Below are 20,386 nucleotides of genomic sequence, written 5' to 3' on the forward strand. Positions count from 1 at the left end.
ATATTTTGAAAGGGCAAGTGCTACAAGATGTTATCGCAGTTTTTGTTAGGTTCAATGCACAAACTTCTGTGTGCGCCTTTAACAGTTCCCAGTCGGTTTGTTTGTCACGTAATCTTCTGAATGAAAGAGAGAGGCCGGGTATCATCATACTGCCTCTCTCTGTGATGCCAAGTCATGCCATGCTGAGATAGGCACACTGCACCACATGAAGGGATGCAGGCTCTGGCCAGTTGAAATTTGCCCCATTCTATCAGACTCGACCATGCATAACAAATCAAGCTTTTTGCTTGAGAAAGTAATATCATGATGTCACAGCAGCGTCCTATTTTGGGGTATGATTCTCTCATAGATCCAGTCGGAAGGCAAGATGGGGGAACAGAAGCCGCAGCTTGTCTGATCATTCTGGGCACGATACAATAGGAATTCACTGACAGAAGTTCTTGACATGCGTGTATACATATGTAGCATTTCACACATACACGTGTGTACATAGACACACAAACACACACAGAAACTCACACAAACACATAGGTAAGTGCTATTGCAACATTATGGTTGATTTGATCTAATAATAGCGGATCGTACCATCCAGCTCAATTTTAAACAGCATGCCATTATTTTGAGTGTTTTATTTGGCTGAGATAGACAAATCCACACATGGTAGAGCAAGGGTTTTCTAATCTCTATCATAAGTCGGCACACAGCGAAGATACACAAAAATAAGTGAAGTGTTTACTGTTTTGTGTCGTGGTGAGGATGACAGTACAAAAAAATGACAGTGTCCATATTTCCAGTCTTGTTTTTGTGAGTGGCTGTGTGGCCTCAGAGTCTGCTACTCAGAGATTTGGCTGTGGCCCTGGCCCCCAGCCCTGGGCAGAGTGCCATGTGCCAGATACTGCATGCAGGGTCACCACCTGGCTGCAGCATCCTCCACCCAACCAACACAGGCCCACCAGACTGCCACTGTGAGCCTGTGATTGGGTTCAACCCAACCCCACCGCCCACACGTTACCTCATGGTCAAAACGAACACAAACACAGGAGCGCACTGCTGAATCGTGAGTCAGACCTTTTGCTCAAAGCAGTCACTGAATTGAAAAAACGTCACTGTTTGAAAATGATGGAGAGGATTTTGTATTATCTTGGCCTGAATACTGTTGGAAGGTTAAGCTCTTGATGTAGAGGAAAACAAAGTTATTTTAAAGCAATTGCTTAGACAGAAAAACTGTGTCTTGGGCTTCCCACACTTTTCATTTTTCCATCCTGTCAGATGTCACTTTGTTATAAAATGATTGTCATTATTTATGATGGCGCAACATATGATGGTACACACTACACAGTCATCACAACAATTGGACAGTGAGATGTGCAGACACAACAAGAAGTGAACATTTTGTTATCCTCCAGGGACTTTCAAGTGTGTCTCTGCTGATGTCTAATTTTACCAGTAAGGCTTCATTTTAGGAGAGTTGAAAGAAAACTGCTTAGCAGGTCCGGCATGCTAGAAAATAACTGTACATCTAGCCACGATCAGCACTGTTACACAAACAGAATCAGCATGACTTGTTATCCTATGTCAGCTAGCCCTGAAGAGATAATCCCACTGAAATCCTACAAGTTTCCTTTACAGTACATGCATCACTGCTTCATATCAATACGGACAGATATCAGCAGTATCAAGAGCAAAAGTACAGGCCGTTTCCACTCATCCACGTTTGAAGAATACTACAAACAAGTTTAATCGAGAAGGGAGCGACCCGAAGGGAAGTGGATTCATCAATGTTAATCATCCGCTCAGTCCCCACTCTGTCCCCTGCTGGCCCCACTCTGAACCTGCCGGAGCAGCATCTGTCCCCTTGCCTAACAGGTGCCATTCCGAAAACCCCGCCACCCCCATTCTCTGCAGCTACAAATGGCTGGGCCTCAGATATATGCTAATGCCATGCAAATGACATATACCCAAGCTGGAGGTTAAGCATATTAATGAAAGGGGAAGTGTCATAATCAGACAGAGAAGCGCACTGTCCTTGAACACAAGGCTGCCGCATTTTCAGATGTCGCTGACGGTCAGAGGACGGCTTCGCCCGAGACCACTGAGCGTTTAGTCAACATCTGTTGTGACAGATTCCCACCTCCTGGATGGAGAACGAGGAAGGAGGAGAGCGCAGTCAAATGCAGGATCATGACGATGTAAGTACAATGAAATCTGCAAGAATAGCAGGGATTCGTAACCCTCACAGACTTCCCCGACAGTGTAACGTCGTTGAATGACAGCTCCTCTGCCTGACTTCAGGGTTGCCAAAGTAGACCCCAACATACGGCTGAGATGTCACAAGCTTTAGTGAGAGTACTACAAACACCCCTGTTTCTCAGCTAATAATCAAAGCCCTCTTTTCTCACCTACCCCCTCCTCTGCCCCTCTCCAACCCTGCAAGTCATTGCTCCGCCATGTGCCTCCCTGACATTTAGATTCACTCCAGGATGGAGGCAGATTGGTCCACCGTCTCTTGTCATCCACGGTCTTTCAAAGTATTTGTGAATGGACAGGCATCACATATTGTTTAACACAATCTACAAACTAATCAAATTAAAACCAATTCAGTCTAAATGTGGGCCAGCTAAGGAAAGTGGCTTCACAAAATGGAAATCCATACAAGCACAGACAGACACACAGACACATCCTGAAAATGTCACCTATGGTTCGATTCGTCCCGGATTCTTTTTGTTTCTTCACCCAACATGTTTGATTCAAAAGCCCAATATTATAATCTGCATTTTCTCTTTATTGGAGGCCCCCATATTTAGAAAATCTATTTGTGTCTCAGTCTCGCCACAGTTGCCTTTGCCATGCCCTGAGGAAGGAGAAGGGACTAATAACCCTCTCACAGTCTGCCTCGCTTAGACTCAAAGCTGCAAGAGAGCCTGCGCTCGCCGCCCGCAGTGCACAACAACACACGCACCCTCTGAGAGACGGCGGCGCACTGAGGGCCGACGTTTCTTGCGGAGGAAAAGAAACCTGACCAGCTTAGACTCTTCTAGATGTCCTCTGTGCTTCTACATCAGCCGTGTCACTGTCTGGATCCCAAAACCAGGCTGGAACGTTTGGTTTAGAATCTGCTTTGTCGAATCTCTTTCCCAGCTACCAAGACGATGTAAAAGCAAGCTCTTTTTTTTATACAAACAAAAAGTGACGGTAATATAACACATGTCCTCGTTATAGTCATACCCATATGTAGTAATAGGCCATTTGTCTCTCTTTCAGTGGAAATGAAGTCATAGGTGCTAAAAACTCAGATTAACACACACCAAGCACCACAATTTTAACAATGTATGAGATGACTAATTTGCCAGTATAAACAGATTATTTCTGAGGGCATGTTGCAATGAAGCTTTTAAATTATTCCTTATTTTGCTTTAAGCTATTTCCTATTGTAAGACTAAATTCAACATGTTATATGGAGCAATACATGCATAATACGCCATTATCATCACCCCCAAATTGTAATGAGCAAATATAAAACTCACTCGAGCATTAGTCAACAGCCACAGCTTTTTAAGACTAATGTATACAACAGTTATTTTAAGCACAACAAATATTTCAGCCTAAAACTGAACCTTCTTTAAATCAAAGTATAGTTTAAAAGAATACATTAAAGCATATGATGTACGTCTATGTATGTATTCTACTGCATGACTATATTCTCACAGGATCTTGAATCCCTGGCAAATAAATAAATCCTTGCATGGATACTCAAAATACAGAGAAGTTAGCAACGCTAACAAATTGTGTCGGCAGGTTATTTGAAAGACAGCACCCTCTGGTGGACAGAAAGAGTCATTCTTCACACTGCAAACGATGAATTACACTAGGGTAAACAAAGAAATTGCTTCAGAAAATCTATTTTGAGGTGTTTCTATAAGCATAAAATGACAGAGGATCTCAGGGGAATTGCACCGAATCAGTTCACAATGTAATTATTTAAAGAATCATATAGCCAACCTCTTGTCTTTCATAAATGCAAGCTGGTCCACAAGTCTGTGTGGTGGTGGAGGTGAGGGGGTTGGAGGGGTGGTGGTGGTGGGGGCCTCTAGTGGTAAGAGTGTGCTGTTGACGGTTGTGAGATGTCTCAGTCCATTGCCTTACCAATTCAAGTGCTGGGTCCTGATGTGTACTGGCAGCGCTCCATGATCACATTTCATTCTTCAGTGGACAACAGGGGTGTAGCGCAGTACAACAGCAGCTCCTACACTAGAGGCCTCCCAGAGCCGCTTCTCATCTTTCCAACTCTGTGCTGCACTAACCATTAATGCAGCCCCTTTTTTTCAGATGGCACACAGTACAGAGCAGTAAAGAACATTCTTTTTCTCTCTTTCTGTCAAGGCTTATATTATACATGCAAAAGAACACAAAGACACACACATGCACACACAGGTGCACACACGCACACAGACACAGACACACACACGCACACTCGCAGCCTCAAACACATAAACTGAGAGCTTTAGTTTGTTGTCATGGACACATTATTCAAAACCCCACATGATCTGTGTCCATGGCAACTGAGTGCTATTCAGTGTGCCGAAATGGATTGGGGGTGGTCTGGAAGTACCAAGAATCCATGGATCATATGTTGACTACCTGGGCTGTCATGCGGTGGGAGGCAGCAAGGGACATTAGTTAGTTAGTAGTTCTCTCTCCAGTTCATTGTGTTAATTGTGATGAATGAACAGAAACAAACCCATGAACACGTGACATACAATACATGCCCAACTGCAATTACAGAGGAGTGCACATGCAAGGATGTCTGATAGTGTCTGCTCGCATGCACTGCTCTCCCCCCGTTTCTCTCACACTCAAACACACACACACACACACACCCTACAACACACAAACATACATAACACAAGTCATCCTCCTCAAGCCTTCTCAGATTGTACATTTACATTTAGTACATTTAGTCATTTAGCAGACGCTCTTATCCAGAACGACTTACAGTAAGTACAGGGACATTCCCCCCGAGGCAAGTAGGGTGAAGTGCCTTGCCCAAGGACACAATGTCATTTGACACGAGAATTGAACCAGCGACCTTCTGATTACTAGCCCGATTCTCTAACCGCTCAGCCACCTGACTCCCCAGATTCACTGCTATTTCCCTTTTCCTTATAAGAGCAGTGAGTGAATCGGAAATTAAGAGTCCCCCGTGTCTCTCCCACACATTTGCCTTTCATCATTTCACAATTAGCGAGAGCATTTTCTGAGGGGAGATGGATTTCCTCTTACATTATGCCCCCTTACATCACCTCCCACAGGCAACACAACCGTACAGATACACACACACTCTGGGTGGAGAGCCGCTCTTCACTATGGGTGCGTAATTATTGGACAAACACAGGACAAACACTTTACGTAGGATGCGAGGATAAAGAAGGTGTTATAAAATAATACAATGTCAACAACATGCTCCACAGAATCAACCGGGTCTTTTCAATAGCCACATGCTACACTAAGCCTTTATATAATCCAAAGTATGAACCATCAGGAGTAGTTAATTACAAAAACACATTTTCCCATCTCTCTGGTTAATTTAAAACTATTTATTGGCAAATACTCAGGAAGGAGGGTGGGAGGGAGAGACAGAGAGAGCTGGGAATGTAGCTGGGTTAATCCCGGTGCCTGGGCCAGCGAGCGACAGAAGATGTTTTAGCAGATCTCCTCTGGTCCACATGAGTGGCCCTGTCGTCTGATGTGCGGAGGAACGCCGGAACTGGATAAAGAGGCGATGATCCCTGTTTGCATAGTGCCAGACTTTCACACAGACAGGAAGAACTCAACTAAATAATCGTCCACAAAGCCAGTCGAGACGACTATGGCCTTTCCTCTGACAATGGCATGCTAAGACATCACAGAATATCAAGAGCAACATGTCAAGCCAGGCGGAAGGAGGTCGAGTCACATGGCTACACATGGGCCTGGCAGCAAGGCCCCTCCTGGATCAATAGTGGAGTTTAAATGTTTTAACAATAAAAAATAATATCACTTGATCTATATTGCCGTGCATAGAACTCTTTAGCTGTTTGTTTTTTTGACAATAATTTCATACGGTCTTGATCTGGCGTAGTACCTAACAATAACCAAAAACCAAGAAGGACAACACATCCACAACACTGCTATACAATCTGCACTTCTGATACTTGCTCTTCCCGTAAAGGGCGTATTTACTGTGGATCAGGATGGTCCATGAGAATTTCAGGGCCACAGTGGGGATTTGTTGAAGGCCGGGAGGGATGTTCAGGCCCCGGGGTGGTGTTCTGTCGCCAGGGATAAAGATGCTGTTGACTGAACACACAGACAGCAGGGGAGGTGCTGAGTCGGCTGTCCGCCCGGCTTAGCACACGCTCACTGCTCTGGACTGAGCTCCTCAGGAAAGACCTGCCTGCTTTTGCCACATGCTTCTAACTGCTCACTGATCAGAAACCCTGAGCACCTTTACCTTAGTGACAAACCCTTCTTTTACACACTGGCCAATGAAAAGCCCTCAAGCCTCAACAAAAAACATAAAACTGGGGCTATCCTTTACATGTGAAGACCGCAACAAAGGAACTGTGTTTCCCTGTGGCAAATAAAGAATAGTACGCAATGATCTTTTGCTTTCTACAGTTTAGCCCCACCTCAAATCTATCAAGACAAATGAGTTTCATGCCCTGAACCCTCTTATTCCAAAAGCAGAGCAGTGAGTTAGAGACTGATGACTTAGAGGAGCTTAGTCACTGTGGCTGCTCTGATTCAGCTCTCTGCATGTTTGTACTCGTCCACACAGGTAGTGAGAACAGCGGCTGCTCCTCGTCCCATGAATGCAGCAAACCTGCATTCCCACACCTGCCTCAGGCTCACTCACTCACCTCTGTAGTCAGAGAGAGACACAGAAAGCAGAAACATTTTTCGTGCTAACACAAACATCCACTTCACAAACATTCTTTTTTATTTCCAGAGTGAGCAAGCAGGCGTAGATGATCTGAGCAGAGTTGCTGGGAGGGAAAATGCACATGCCACTGCCTGTATCTGTCCTTTAAGTCACTGTATGTAATGGGAGAACATAATGTTTTTCCTACTGTGAACATCTGTTTCTTCATTAAAACTGGGTAGAGAAGCACAAATTATGGTCAATGAGCTTGTACCGTATTTGCAGGACAATATCAAATATTATGACCTAATGGTCTTATTCTTACAAAAAATAAAGAGGAGTTTCGAAGGAGAGTATTTTTGAAGGTATTTTGTAGCATTGAAAATATCAAAGGTAGCCTCACTGCCAGTTTTCTCACAGCAAAGTGAAGCTCGTTCATACCACATCTGGATATGTAACAGCTCAATAGAACTGGAATTTGACTGATGCCCTGCTTTCCAATGGAACCCATTTAAACAGGGCGGGGGGGGGGGGGGGGGGGGGGGGGGGGTGAGTCCCAGAGAAGGTCTCTCTGTTCTGGAACACGAGCAGAGCTGACAGGTATGTTCATTTTGGAATGTGCTTCTAAGCCACACCTGTGTGGAACCCGCCCACCAAGCCTGGCCTCTCTAATACTACTGGCCGACCTCTCTGTGATTGACAGGCAAGACAACTATTTGGCTTAAATCCACAGGCCCCAGGGGGCAGGAATGGTGAGTTCTAATTTTGAACCAATGACAGCCAAGAGATTGTTCTGAGCCAGGCGGGGTTGCAGTGAAATAAAACTCATCAATGGGGTGTGTCTCAAAAGGTAGGCAGTCAAACCGTGAGGGGTTACTGAGTGGGTCCCAACCTTGGTCACTGCTCCCTGCAAGCAACGGATCCAGACCTAAGTCTTTTTTGCCTCATTCTGCACACCTTCCTGAGGATGGAGCAGAACAGAATTTATTGAAAAAGTCACAAAGGGACTTTTTCCAAAGACATTTGCAGAGATTGATAGGAATGGACATATCTTATTTGCTCATGCAATGGGACAATAGTTTTAGGCAATACGTAGGATTTTATGGACATTGTGAGACTGGCTCTTTGGAGGGCAAATTGGAGTCTCACTAAAGTAACCATCAGTCTGCTAGGGCTGTTGCTTTTGTTGAACCTATGGTCGCTCACATCTCCTTATCACTTTTCCAGCCCAGCTATCGATTCCGTATTCGTTGGACGGAGAACTGATAAGGGCATGTGTCTGACATTAACTACATGCTATGAACACAACTGGAAAAGCTTTGGGTCAGACTGTAGTCCTGTATTCGGTCGCATTCAGGCACAGGTAGAGAAATGTACTGTAGATAATACTGAAAGAACCAAATTAACTATATTTCTGTTTTACTGTCATTGACTGAATTTGTGTGTTACATTATGTAACTAAGTCAAGACAGTTGGATTACAGGCCATTCAGAGATATTTTGTACAAACAAAGTGTAATTGATTATTAAGCTATGAGTTTTGTACAAATGAACAAGGGAATGAGAACACGTAACAAGGTAAGTCATATCTACCTGGGAATAGAACATAGTCATTGACCTTACCTACTGGTTGGTCATTAGAGGTTGTTAATACATTTGAAATATGTCATGTTCCACTCTACAAGAATGTGCAAAGATATGTTTTAATACAGAACTGGACATAATTGAAACACTATTATGATTGACTTGATGCAAGTTATGAACGATATAAAGAATGGATCTTTACTGTATTCAAGTTGCTTAACTATCTGATGTAACTTTGTCCACAAATATAATTCAGGTTGCAGTAACTTTACTGTACACAAGATGGTACTATTTTAATTTTTAAAGTTAATTTTCATCCAACTTTTTTTCTTTATCATTCAAATTCAAACTGAAACTTGCATTTAGCAGGATGGGTTATTGTAGTTTTCAAGTGATCAAACCTAAGTCAATCTCTTTGTGATTTTATACCACAGTGTTAAATGGTCTGTGGCCAAAACAATGATGTGAAAAAGACAAACTTTGTGTGTGCCACAAATGTTATGACTTTTTGACTAAAAAGAGGATAAGTGGTGTTTCTGTTAATAGACTTAAAACATTTAAGTCCAGTTGAAGGTGGGTTCATCCTATGATTGAGAAAATCTGTGATAACAATGGATATCAAATTTTTAACATGGTGGTAAACTGTATGGAGAAATAATAAAGAGATACCCAATGAAGAGCATGCAAACCTATCTCCAAAATTGTGATTCTACCACCATGTTTCATATGCATTTTTTATTGTCCTTTATTAGATAAAACAGAATATGTTCATGAGAAAAAACAACTGTTAACTGATATCAATTATGAGAAAATACAAGAATTATCTTAGAAAATATCACTATTAAAGAATAATGTATTCCAAATTAAAGGTATCCAACGATGATCCTACCACTGGATTACAACTAGAATATAAACATACCAGTAGTGGTATTTTATCATGTTTCACTGCATGTTTGACATCCAACCCACTGGATCAGGAAACATTATACTGGTAGGTTATACAAAGAGCAAGCTGTAGATACAGAGAACCATAGAGAAGTCTTTCCTTTAGCAATATAAATGGAGCAACCAATATCTCATCATTCAATGATATCATAAGTGGTTCTTTCAGCCATGCACTGATAACATGCTTATTTAGATCCTAAAATATCCAAACTTGCTTGCAATAGTGCCAGTAGCTTTACCTATTTGAGGATATGGGTGGAGTGACTCCATCAGGCTAAGCCCACCATGGAGGCACTGAGATCCCACAGTCGGGTTGCAGCTCCGTCATCCCGGCCCTGTGGGGCGGCCTCTTTAGGGGCGCAGTCACTGCCCGGGGTAACACAGAGAGAAGAGGATCAATTAAATCAAATCTGTACACAACGGACTCTAAACTTTTTCAGCTGCTCATTCTAAAACGTGAAGGATTTTTTGGGGGAGTAGGACGTCACCTTTTGAAACATGATTAAAAAGGAACTAAATCAGTTTTCGTTACTGTTGGTCAATAAGGGTTTGAGAAAAACACCTCAAAATGTGTTTTTGTTTTTTTTAAGAAAGGACATTCCCCTAATAATGGTGTCACAGAAGGGATTCCCTTTCACAAACATTTAGTGCTAATGCACTGACCTGTAGTACAGGCCAGTGACGTTTGCTTGGCTCTCATCCACAGCACAAAAAATGGTGGTCTGAGCCCCTTCCCAGGGCGTCTTCATGAGTGCAATTAATGGCACAGCCAAGATCCTCTTCCACAGGGCTAGGGTGGGGAAAAAGTGACGGCCCAGCTCCGTACGGATGATGCCAGGGTGAAGGCTGTACACAGTTACACCCGTACCTGTGGAGAAGTCGCCATAAAATAACAAAATACACAAAGTTAAGAGACCTCAAATATCGTATTTAGTCTGGGCTCAAATATTTATATAGTTAAACCCACCGTTTAGTTTGGCTGCTAACGCTCTACTGAAGAGAACGTTGGCTAGCTTGCTCTGAAGGTAGCTTACATGAGGGTCATAGTCTTTGTCAAGGTTAATGTCATCGAAATGGATCTTGCCTGTAAAAACGGTTTTGTATTATCATCAAACAAGCTAACATGCAATGATTAACAGTTCATAAATAAAGAAATAATAATAAAAAAATCTTGAGCTAAAATAACATTTTCAGACCAAATTGTCATGCTTTTTTTAAGGTTGGTCTGTTAACTCTTAGTGAATTTACATGAATCCCCTTTACCTGTCTCGTGGGCCAGACTAGACACGTTAACAACCCGACTGGGAGTGGATTTCTTCAGGACATCCAAGAGGCAGTTGGTCAAAAGGAAGTGTCCAAGGTGGTTTACACCAAACTGCATCTCAAAGCCATCCACAGTCTTCCATTTGGGGCACATCATGATTCCTGAATTTAACGGATTGGAAAAACAAGAGTCCACAGTATACAGAACAATAAGACTTTTTTTGGACTTTCCTGGACATCAAGGCTATTTGCTAAATGCAAGGCTGTAGCCATGGAATCAACATTGGGGGGGATGAATATCTTTTTTAATGCTTATTTCGGAAAGTGTGCGTGTTTGCCTGTTGTAGCGTAGCACAATTATATTTGTATTTATATTTTTATATCAATATACTGGGGGGGACATTTTGACCAGATTTTAATATAAATATTATGATTACGGCCATGGCTAAATCGTGGTACTGTACTGCACCTGCATTGTTGATAAGGATGTCAAGCCTGTCCTCGTTCTCCAGGATATCTTTGGCCAGCTCCCTGACTGACTGCAGTGAGGTTAGGTCCAGATGTTTTACCACCACGTTCCCATTACCGGTCTTCTTCCTGATCTCGTCTGCTGCCTTGTTGGCTCTGGTCATGTCTCTGCAGGCCAGGAGCACTCTGGCCCCTATACACATGCAAGCATGCAGTTAGGGTACCAGCAGTAAACACTTCTTTGTGGGGATTTACAAAGAACAACTTTGGGGGAATTCGCAAGGTTTCACCTCTGCGGGCCATGTCCAAGGCTGTCTCTTTCCCAATGCCAGTGTTGGCCCCTGTAATCAGGACTGTTTTGCCATCCAGCCTGGCCTTGCTCCTGCACATTCCCCCGGCCTTCCATCTGCGCAAGGCCACAATGCTCACTCCTGTCAGATAATTGAAAAAAATAATTACAAATCCAGATCTTCAAACGTCCAACCTACATTTGATGTACTAATACAGGCTGTAGCTTACAAAGTTAGATTTACCTGCGATAAGGGCGACTGCAAGACCAGTGGCATGTTCCTCCGCAAACTGCTTTAAATCCATCACGTTCTGCATATTTAATATTATATAGGCCTTGATTTGGATGTTCTTCTGTTTAAATAGGAAAACAAGTAAACTGACCACTGAACGACTTATCTAGCACAGGCTCTGCATCGTAACATCTCAACAACTTGAATCTAAACTTTAACATTACATAACGCTGTAAACATATAGGATTCCGTGAAATGCAGACATGGCCATTTGTCAATTTACAGGTACACTCTCTCAAACAGTAATGCATTAGCCTACCTCTCAAACCGCTATCTGTGACTGCAGTCACCACTGAACTTTCATAGTAAACTGTCGAGGCTATGGTCAAGTCCCTCCCACGGTAGTTGTCCCTGTGCTGTGAGTCTTTTTGTAATACATTTTTAACTTATTTTTTTAATTTTATGAATCAATGTTTTCATTAATAGCAATTTTACTATACAATAGAAAAAGTAGAAACATTACATAAGAATTCTTTGCTGTGAGTCAACGTCAGCGTTCGCGTCAACCAGGCTCACTTATTTACATTATGAAGAAGCACCGTGACCCGGAAGGGGTTTAATACCATGCCACGTCAGTTGAGGTTGATGTCAGAAAAGTTTTTGAGCCTCGTATGTCACATTCACTGCAAGGAATAATTCTGTCTCCTAAAACGGTGTACCTTGTAATTGTGACAGTAAATATTTTAAAGTTTTGCTCTCCTATTATTTAGCTGCATCATGCGTTACCTTGGACTTTGCAGTTTGATGTTACATGTTATCTTTGTTTGTAGCACAGAGTTAACGTTTGAATTACCGGACAACGAAAAGCAATGTTTCTATGAAGAACTTGAGATTGGCGTGAGATTTGACATGGACTTTCAAGTAAGTGATTTTAGATAACGCTGTTTGGAGTCATATTCATTTTTAGCGTGGTTGATTTTAGTTCGATTTTTGTCTAGACAAGGTTTAAACACGTAGCCTACATGAAGGATTGAACACCCTGGTTGACTTATATTCCTAATACTTTTCTCCCTTCCTCTTTAGGTAATTGCAGGGGGAAATTATGATGTGGACTGCTTTGTCACAGATCCTTTGAGCAATGTCCTCTATCAGGATAGGAAGAAGCAATATGACAGTTTTTCTCACACCACAACCATGAAAGGTGTTTACAAAGTCTGCTTCAGCAATGAATTCTCCACATTTGCCCACAAAATAGTTTACATGGACTTCCGGGCAGGGGATGAAAGGCAATTTCTCCCAAGAAAAGACACAGCACTGACCCAGGTAAACTTCAGAACAACTGTCCGTTAAGCGTTGCCAGGTTTCATATGTAATGCTCAAAGGCTCTCTAATGCTTCATATTAGAAAAAAGTTACATTTTCTCAAAACAATCTATATTTCAGATGGAGTCAGCGTGCCTCTCTATCCATGAAATTCTTAAGGTGGTGTCTGACTCTCAAAAGTGGTACAGGCTACGGGAGGCACATGACCGTATCCGGGCAGAAGACCTTCATGAACGAGTGAGCTACTGGTCCATTGGAGAGACCTTCATTCTATTTGCAGTCAGCATCGGGCAAGTCCTGATGCTTAAAAGTTTCTTCGGTGACAAAAAAGGCACTGTGGCAGCCCCCACTTAGTCACTTGGCCATCCTCCTTTGAACTATATGGTCCTGAAACCGTTAAAGCAATCTGAATGGTTCTACAAAACTACTTGATAAGGATATCTGTAGTACGATACAGTTGTGAATTCTCATCCCCTAAAAAAATGCAACTCTTAGAGCACATCATTGTAGATGCACTTAATGGGTTCTCAGCTGGTTTTTGTCTTTTTTACCCATTATGTAAAATTAGTTTGAACTATTTCAGAAAAAATTGTGGCACATGATTAGTTACCAAAGAGCGATGTCTGGCTTGTTTATTTTTCAGTGCTATATGATGCTGTTTTATGTTTCACTTGATTATGTTAATTTATGTGCAATCTTTGCATTTTGTTACTTTGGAATCTTTTGAACATACACTTAATGTACATGATAGCATCATAACCTGATCAGGGGTTTGTAAGTGCAATTAAATACAAGATATAGTTTTTGTTTTGCTGTTACATACATACATACATACATACTTGTATGTTTTTCTTAGTACCAGTATTTGTTAAATGTGCTTTATTATCCTTTTTTGAATGGTCTGTATTATTTTTTTAATTCACATCAGATTTCCGAAGCCATAAAATGTTTACTGAAAGTACTTTTTATTTGATTTTTTATTTAGAAACTCTATGACAGAAATCCTTTATCCAAAACTGACACAGTACCTATGATGACAATTTACAACCTTAAAATGTTCAGACCACATTATAAACTGAACAACTTCAGTGTGTGTGTGTGTAATCTACATGACCCCATCAAGTGGTAGCAGATGCAACATTTCATGCCTCCCTTCTCACTAAAACATTCCAGTCCCAATAAAATAACACGTAGTGGCCTTAAAAGTCATATAAAATTGTCCCAGTACAACGTCTCTATGGCTATTGACGTATCTACTTAATACACTGTATATTCCCATGTTCCTGTAGAGGGGGATATAGCATACGAGGAGATTTGAGGCAGTCAGCCACGCCTACCTTCATAGGGCTCGAGTTGAGTCGGTAGTATATTTATTTGTAAAGTTTTGGCAATTCAACGGTTTACTATCAGATAAGGAAATTCCCAGTCATGTCAGTTAAACAAAAAAACAAAACAAGGTTACTGGAAACGTAAAAACTTTAACTTAAATAATAGCCTACTAATTGGGACATCAACGTGAAAGAGCACGAGAAATGCATGAATGTCGAAAGCATGTAACTGATTGGCCATGAGAATTTCCGTTTGTGTAGACGCTGACGTGGTGTGAATTATAACCGCCCATATATTTTTGTAACCTCTTTTATTCACCGGTTAGTTGTTAACTCATTTATAAAGTGGCCAATCTAGTTCAGCGGTGTCCGAAAACAGTTGCAGTCGACCATGGCAGGGTACCTGAGGGCTCTTTGCTCCATCTCAAGATGTGCTGCCGCTTCACTGTCGGAAAATCCCGCAGTGCTCGCGCCTGCAGTAGTTTACCAAAATGTACAACAGAGGAACTGTGAGTCAACTGAATCATGTTGCACGTAGGGTAGTTTGTGTTCAGCTAGTTTGTTTGAATGAGCTTAATAATGTCTTCTGCTTTTGTTTTGAAAATGTCAGAAAGCTATCGTTATATTGAGCCAAACATTAGAAGGTAGCAGATGGGTCAGATAGCTATCAATATGATGCGTGGCACGTACACTATGGTGCGTGGCGTTATATTATGATACATTAGCCAGGCGAACCATTCCAAAAACAACAACCATACAATTAAGGCAGTCCTATTTTTCACTAACAAGCCACATTTAACTCAAGGCTGTTATCTAATAAGCTTGACAAGCATTTAGAATGCACATTTAGCGTACGGTTTACTCCAGACAGTCACACGTGAGGACAAGTAGACATCGGGAAAGGTAACTAACAGTTTGTCAAGCTTGTGTTTTTCCTACTGGGCAGCGTGACCAAGTAGTTAAACAAACGTAGAAACTGGCAGAGGGTAAAGGATATCGATGCCTGTCAAACTGGCACAAGGAAGGGAATGGGCAGATGTAAGGTGTGGTGCGCCATTCTTTTCGTATAATTGACTGGTTGGACAAGTTATGACAAATGTAGTTGTAGACTATGAGATATGTAGAAAAATGGTTTATGCCCTTTTTCCCTTCCCTAACATCCTAATCAGAATATTCTTAATATTTTGCACGTCAAAATCTCATATTGAATCATTATAGATGCTACTAAACGTATCAAGGTTGACCAGCCCGTGGTGGAGATGGATGGAGATGAGATGACACGCATCATATGGGAGTTCATCAAAGAGAAGGTACCCTAACTTACAACTATCAGGATCTTATTCATGTTGAGCCCAGTTGTAATTATGTTGCATCTACACCCAGGGGCGTAGACAAAAAACTATGTTTTTGGGTAGGCCTAGAAAAATATTTATAGGCATCTTTTCTTTTTTACTTATTTACTTTGCGATGTGCTTCTACAGCTTATCCTCTCTAATGTTGATGTGGAGCTGAAATACTATGATCTGGGACTGCCATATCGTGACCAGACTAATGATCAGGTCACGATTGACTCTGCACTTGCCACCAAACAATACAACGTGGCAGTCAAGTGTGCCACCATCACCCCTGACGAGGACAGAATGGAGGGTATGTTGTCTGGCCACCATGCTGGCAAAAGATTGATGTCAAATAAAATTGTGCATCCCTTCTCAACATGAATCTTAATGCATATCCTCAGAGTTCAAGCTGAAAAACATGTGGAAGAGCCCCAATGGAACCATCCGGAACATTTTGGGAGGCACTGTCTTCCGTGAGCCTATCATCTGCAAGAACATACCCCGTCTTGTACCCGGTTGGACGCAGCCTATCACAATTGGCAGACATGCTTTTGGTGATCAGGTACTGTAGATAAGTCAGCTATTGTTGGGGAATGACCAAATTGGCCCTGCAATTATACTTCTGTTTATTTGAGATGGTTAAAAGGTAAATGAGTGCATACAGTGAATATAACCCTGTTATGATGATTTGTATAAGTATATACTTAGAGGTTTGATTGGAATGATGTAACCTAGATTGGAACGTGTAGGCCTCTGCCATTGTATAAAAAAGTGTCAGTTATACGATTTATAGATTGTGTTGAAGTAGGACAAAGATGTATACATTTTAAGGACTGTGACTATTTAGGTTTACTGATAACTTCTCCTGAGTTGGGAGTGAAAAGGAACAGTACGAGCTAGCACCTGATTTACAACCCTTAGTTGAGGGTCATATCTGGGAAAGCCAGATAGGGCTCTTTTCATGCTACACGAAAGACTGTGTTCATTCACTATTTTGCAACACTGTTCTTGCCTGCAAGCTTGTATTAATACTTACTTAGTACTGCTAGTTTATGTACCCTTAGTATAGTTAGTCCACATATTTAAATTTTAGGTATATGTTTATTGTATGCACCTTCCTGCCAAAGCAAATTCCTTGTCTGTGCAAACTTTCATGGCGAATAAATCCCTTTCTGATTCTGATTCTAAACTTGGAGCCCGAGAACTGTTGGTCACTTGATGCTTGGCAGCATTCAGCAGATTAACTTCAACACTATGCGCATACTATTTGAGGATGTTGATGATTCTTGAAGAATGCCAGGTGCCTGTATTTGACTTCATTTCTTTGTACAGTACAAGGCCACAGACTTTGTTATTACCCAGCCTGGAAAGTTTAAAATGGTGTTCACCCCAAGTGATGGAAGCAAAGGGAAAGAGTGGGAGGTGTATGATTTCCCCTCTGGTGGCTGTGGAATGGGCATGTACAACACTGATGAGGTGAGCGTGGTCTTATTGGATGTTAATTACAGGTGCTGCCAATCAATGTCATTACAGCTGTCAGTCAGGTCACAGTTTACTTACTTTTTTGTTTCTCTAGTCCATCAGTGGATTTGCCCACAGCTGCTTCCAGTATGCTATCCAGAAGAAGTGGCCTCTCTACATGAGCACCAAGAACACAATTCTCAAGGCTTACGATGGGAGGTTCAAAGACATCTTCCAAGAAATCTTTGAGGCGTAAGACTTGCGTGATAATATACTTCACTTAAAGCCCACTACCATGTGAACCGAGTATAATGTTAAAATAGACCGTTTCCTGCAGGAACTACAAACCAGAGTTTGACAGCCTGAAGATCTGGTATGAGCACCGCCTAATTGATGACATGGTTGCCCAGGTCCTCAAATCCTCCGGAGGTTTTGTGTGGGCATGCAAGAACTATGATGGAGACGTTCAGTCAGACATTCTTGCTCAGGGTGAGGCAGAAGGCCATCAAGCTTAACCTCAGAAGTTACGCAGATTTACCCACTTGTTGTCTCTGAATTTCAAAGTGCCGAATGCCTTAATTGGCGGCCACGTCCACTCTATAACCTGTCATGGATCCACTGCACATCACTCCGTTACTCACATCATAAACACTGTGGACTTACCCTCTACCTCCTTTATGAACTTGATTTACCATGGGATTGGATCTGCTACAAGGTATTGATTTAGTCTTGTTTTACTCTACACGTCTGTAGGCTTTGGCTCCCTGGGCCTGATGACCTCAGTGCTAGTGTGTCCAGATGGCAAGACCATCGAGGCCGAGGCGGCCCACGGCACGGTGACCAGGCACTTCCGCGAGCACCAGAGGGTAAGGCCCAGTCAACACTGCCGGATGGTTTTGACACGCAATTCTAACCATTTCTGAATGCTTTTCTAATTCTATTCCAGGGACGGCCCACTAGCACCAACCCAATTGCCAGCATCTTTGCTTGGACAAGGGGTCTTGAGCACAGAGGGAAGCTGGATGGAAACCCTGACTTAATAAAGTGATGACTGGAGATACTCATTTTCAACTACAGCACAGTTGCGTAACTGCCTTTTTACAAAGCGGGGACAGTAAACATTAAACAAACACTGATTGTTCTATGTTCTCCTCCAGATTCTCTAAGACTTTGGAGAGGGTGTGTGTGGAGACTGTGGAGAGTGGTGTGATGACCAAGGACCTTGCAGGCTGCATCCATGGCCTTGCCAAGTGAGTTTTTTAGTTTTAGAATGCTACTCAGTGACCCAGGGTTCCCACGGTCATTGAAAGTTTCTGAAATTTAAAAAAAGTATAATAATGGCCTCAAATGGTTGAAAACAGAACATGAACCTTGAATGTGTTTGGATCCATGGCTGATGTATAGCAGAAAATGTTGTTGCATTCTTCAATTTGTATATAATTCTTACAAAGTCTTTCAAAATGAGAATGTGGCTCAACTGTTATTCATGCTGCAAAAAATATGCTGAGGCTGTGACTTTCTCATTTAAAAATCTTTGATTTATGTGAAGTTTGGGAACTCCTGACTTACCAATTCAACATGTAGTGTGTAGACCCAAGTTATTGGTAAACATTTACATTTATGCATTTAACAGACGCTTTTATCCAAAGCGACTTCCAAGAGAGAGCTTTACAAAAGTGCATAGGTCACTGATCATAACAACGAGATAGCCCCGAACATTGCGGGCAGCCAAAACATGAAGCATACATTGTGGAAAACCAAATAAGCCCCAAAGGGAAGAACCATAAGAGCATGCAGTTAAACAAGTTACAATAAACGGTGGTTAGTTTCTAAATAAACTGTATTTCTGTGTCTTTGCAGCTGCAAGCTCAATGAACATTATGTCAACACATCTGACTTCCTGGATGTCATAAAGACCAACCTGGACAAAGCACTGGGAAAGTAAAAAAATTAAAAGAAAATCCGTCTGCAGTTTTGTACCTCATTTCTACTCCACATTTGCAGGAATATTTGTATCCTGTTTTGAAGGAACAATGTTTGTGCCATTTGATACTTGAAGAGTCAGATAGTGTTTTGGTGCTCCTCTGCCTTCTCTTTTACTAAAGGTGTTTTGTAAAAACATACTTGTCCAATACTGTATTTTTTGTATTAACTGTTGAGTTAACTTGAAAGACCATTACGATGAAGTTTAATTCTTGTATGTTCAACTAGTTACTCATTCCAAATAAATGCTGTATGAACAACATTATGAATTAATGCGTTATCAAGTTTGAAAGTTCAGCTTTTGTATTTGTCACATGATTGTGTCTCTAGCTGGATAGCTGAAAACGTTTGCTGCAAGTTGAATCATACACCTTTGGACTGCTAACCCCACATGTTTTAGTAGGTGTGTCTTTAGATAAGACTGGACGCTACATGTGATCTAGCGTCATGTACATCATATATGTACCTCTCTGTTCACTTACCAATGAGTCTATTTCTACCTTATGCCACCATGACTATAGGGTGGAAAGGGGGACTTGTCTTCCATTTTAGATGAACTAATTAGAAATTCTAACACCTTTTGTATTTGCCTTCATTTTAGGGTACAATTATTTGTGGAAATTACCACAGCCGTTTCATTGAGCAGGTGTATAAGACCTGTTTTGACATAAGAGCTGTTTATATACAAATACTAGGCTTCGCATTTGACTTTGGATAGTGGTGTTAGAATGTGACATGGGAAACATAGCAGTGTACGTGCTATGTAATGTGGGTGGGTTGAGGCTCATGAAAAATACTTGGCATGCCCAAATCAGTTTTTGGTTCATTATTAACAAGAAAATCTTTTGAGTGTAGCACCAGGCCAATGATCAACCAACAAAACATATTGCACATTGCAAACTACTTTTAAAGCTGAAAAACAGAAAAGCCAGGTTACAGTTAGATAAAAAGCAACTAAAAGGGAGTAAAGGACACAAAGACTTGTGGTGCTCTAAATGTAAAAGAGGACTGGAGTTTCAATATTTGTAATATTTTATATTTAAATAGTTTTAGTTGAATTTCTTTTGTTTCTGATTCTAAACAGTTAATCAGCTGTGTGTAGTAATATGCTCACATTCAATTTCTGCACTAACCTCATAGTCATTAAATTCTGTCAAAGTTTCAATTCAAAGTTAAAGCTAAGACTAATGAACCAACATAACAAAAACATGTCACTGTTCATTGTTGATGCTCACTGCTACGTTTATGTTCTGGAAGTCAGTTCACCAGAAGGG

At 41.5% G+C, this 20,386-nt stretch overlaps 3 protein-coding genes across 6 annotated transcripts; 2 read left to right on the top strand and 1 right to left on the bottom strand.

The window, feature by feature from the left end:
• Positions 1-9,210: 9,210 nt before the first annotated feature.
• On the bottom strand, positions 9,211-12,244 carry si:ch211-107o10.3 (uncharacterized protein LOC407663 homolog). 2 transcript variants are annotated; one of them, XM_067248576.1, is made up of 9 exons: positions 12,205-12,244; positions 12,001-12,105; positions 11,694-11,802; positions 11,451-11,591; positions 11,162-11,353; positions 10,693-10,854; positions 10,397-10,513; positions 10,093-10,297; positions 9,211-9,795 (listed from the first exon to the last, which is right to left on the bottom strand). In XM_067248576.1, exons 3-9 carry the CDS (start codon positions 11,764-11,766, stop codon positions 9,699-9,701), a joined length of 987 nt encoding a protein of 328 aa, XP_067104677.1. In that variant the 5' UTR covers positions 11,767-11,802; positions 12,001-12,105; positions 12,205-12,244; the 3' UTR covers positions 9,211-9,698. The 2 variants fall into 2 exon arrangements, with proteins under 2 accessions (XP_067104677.1, XP_067104678.1); XM_067248577.1 differs by lacking the exon at positions 12,205-12,244 and having other exon boundaries at positions 11,694-11,799; positions 12,001-12,162.
• Positions 12,245-12,330: 86 nt separating this feature from the next.
• On the top strand, positions 12,331-14,032 carry tmed3 (transmembrane p24 trafficking protein 3). The gene is made up of 3 exons (XM_067248800.1): positions 12,331-12,602; positions 12,765-13,004; positions 13,124-14,032. The coding sequence occupies exons 1-3, from the start codon at positions 12,459-12,461 to the stop codon at positions 13,355-13,357; spliced, it is 618 nt and encodes a 205-aa protein (XP_067104901.1). The 5' UTR covers positions 12,331-12,458; the 3' UTR covers positions 13,358-14,032.
• A 606-nt stretch (positions 14,033-14,638) lies between these two features.
• LOC136955169 (isocitrate dehydrogenase [NADP], mitochondrial) lies at positions 14,639-19,581 on the top strand. 3 transcript variants are annotated; one of them, XR_010878148.1, is made up of 11 exons: positions 14,639-14,840; positions 15,550-15,641; positions 15,813-15,978; positions 16,070-16,230; positions 17,001-17,144; positions 17,245-17,381; positions 17,467-17,618; positions 17,883-17,995; positions 18,076-18,210; positions 18,287-18,379; positions 18,990-19,013. XR_010878148.1 is itself a non-coding variant. In XM_067248798.1 (11 exons), exons 1-11 carry the CDS (start codon positions 14,723-14,725, stop codon positions 19,072-19,074), a joined length of 1,359 nt encoding a protein of 452 aa, XP_067104899.1. In that variant the 5' UTR covers positions 14,639-14,722; the 3' UTR covers positions 19,075-19,580. The 3 variants fall into 3 exon arrangements, 2 of the variants coding, with proteins under 2 accessions (XP_067104899.1, XP_067104900.1); XM_067248798.1 differs by having other exon boundaries at positions 18,076-18,173; positions 18,990-19,580; XM_067248799.1 differs by lacking the exon at positions 14,639-14,840 and adding an exon at positions 15,353-15,374 and having other exon boundaries at positions 18,076-18,173; positions 18,990-19,581.
• The last annotated feature ends 805 nt before the right edge of the window (positions 19,582-20,386 follow it).

This window comes from Osmerus mordax, chromosome 13 (assembly GCF_038355195.1).
Source record: "Osmerus mordax isolate fOsmMor3 chromosome 13, fOsmMor3.pri, whole genome shotgun sequence".
Lineage (NCBI taxonomy): Eukaryota > Metazoa > Chordata > Actinopteri > Osmeriformes > Osmeridae > Osmerus > Osmerus mordax.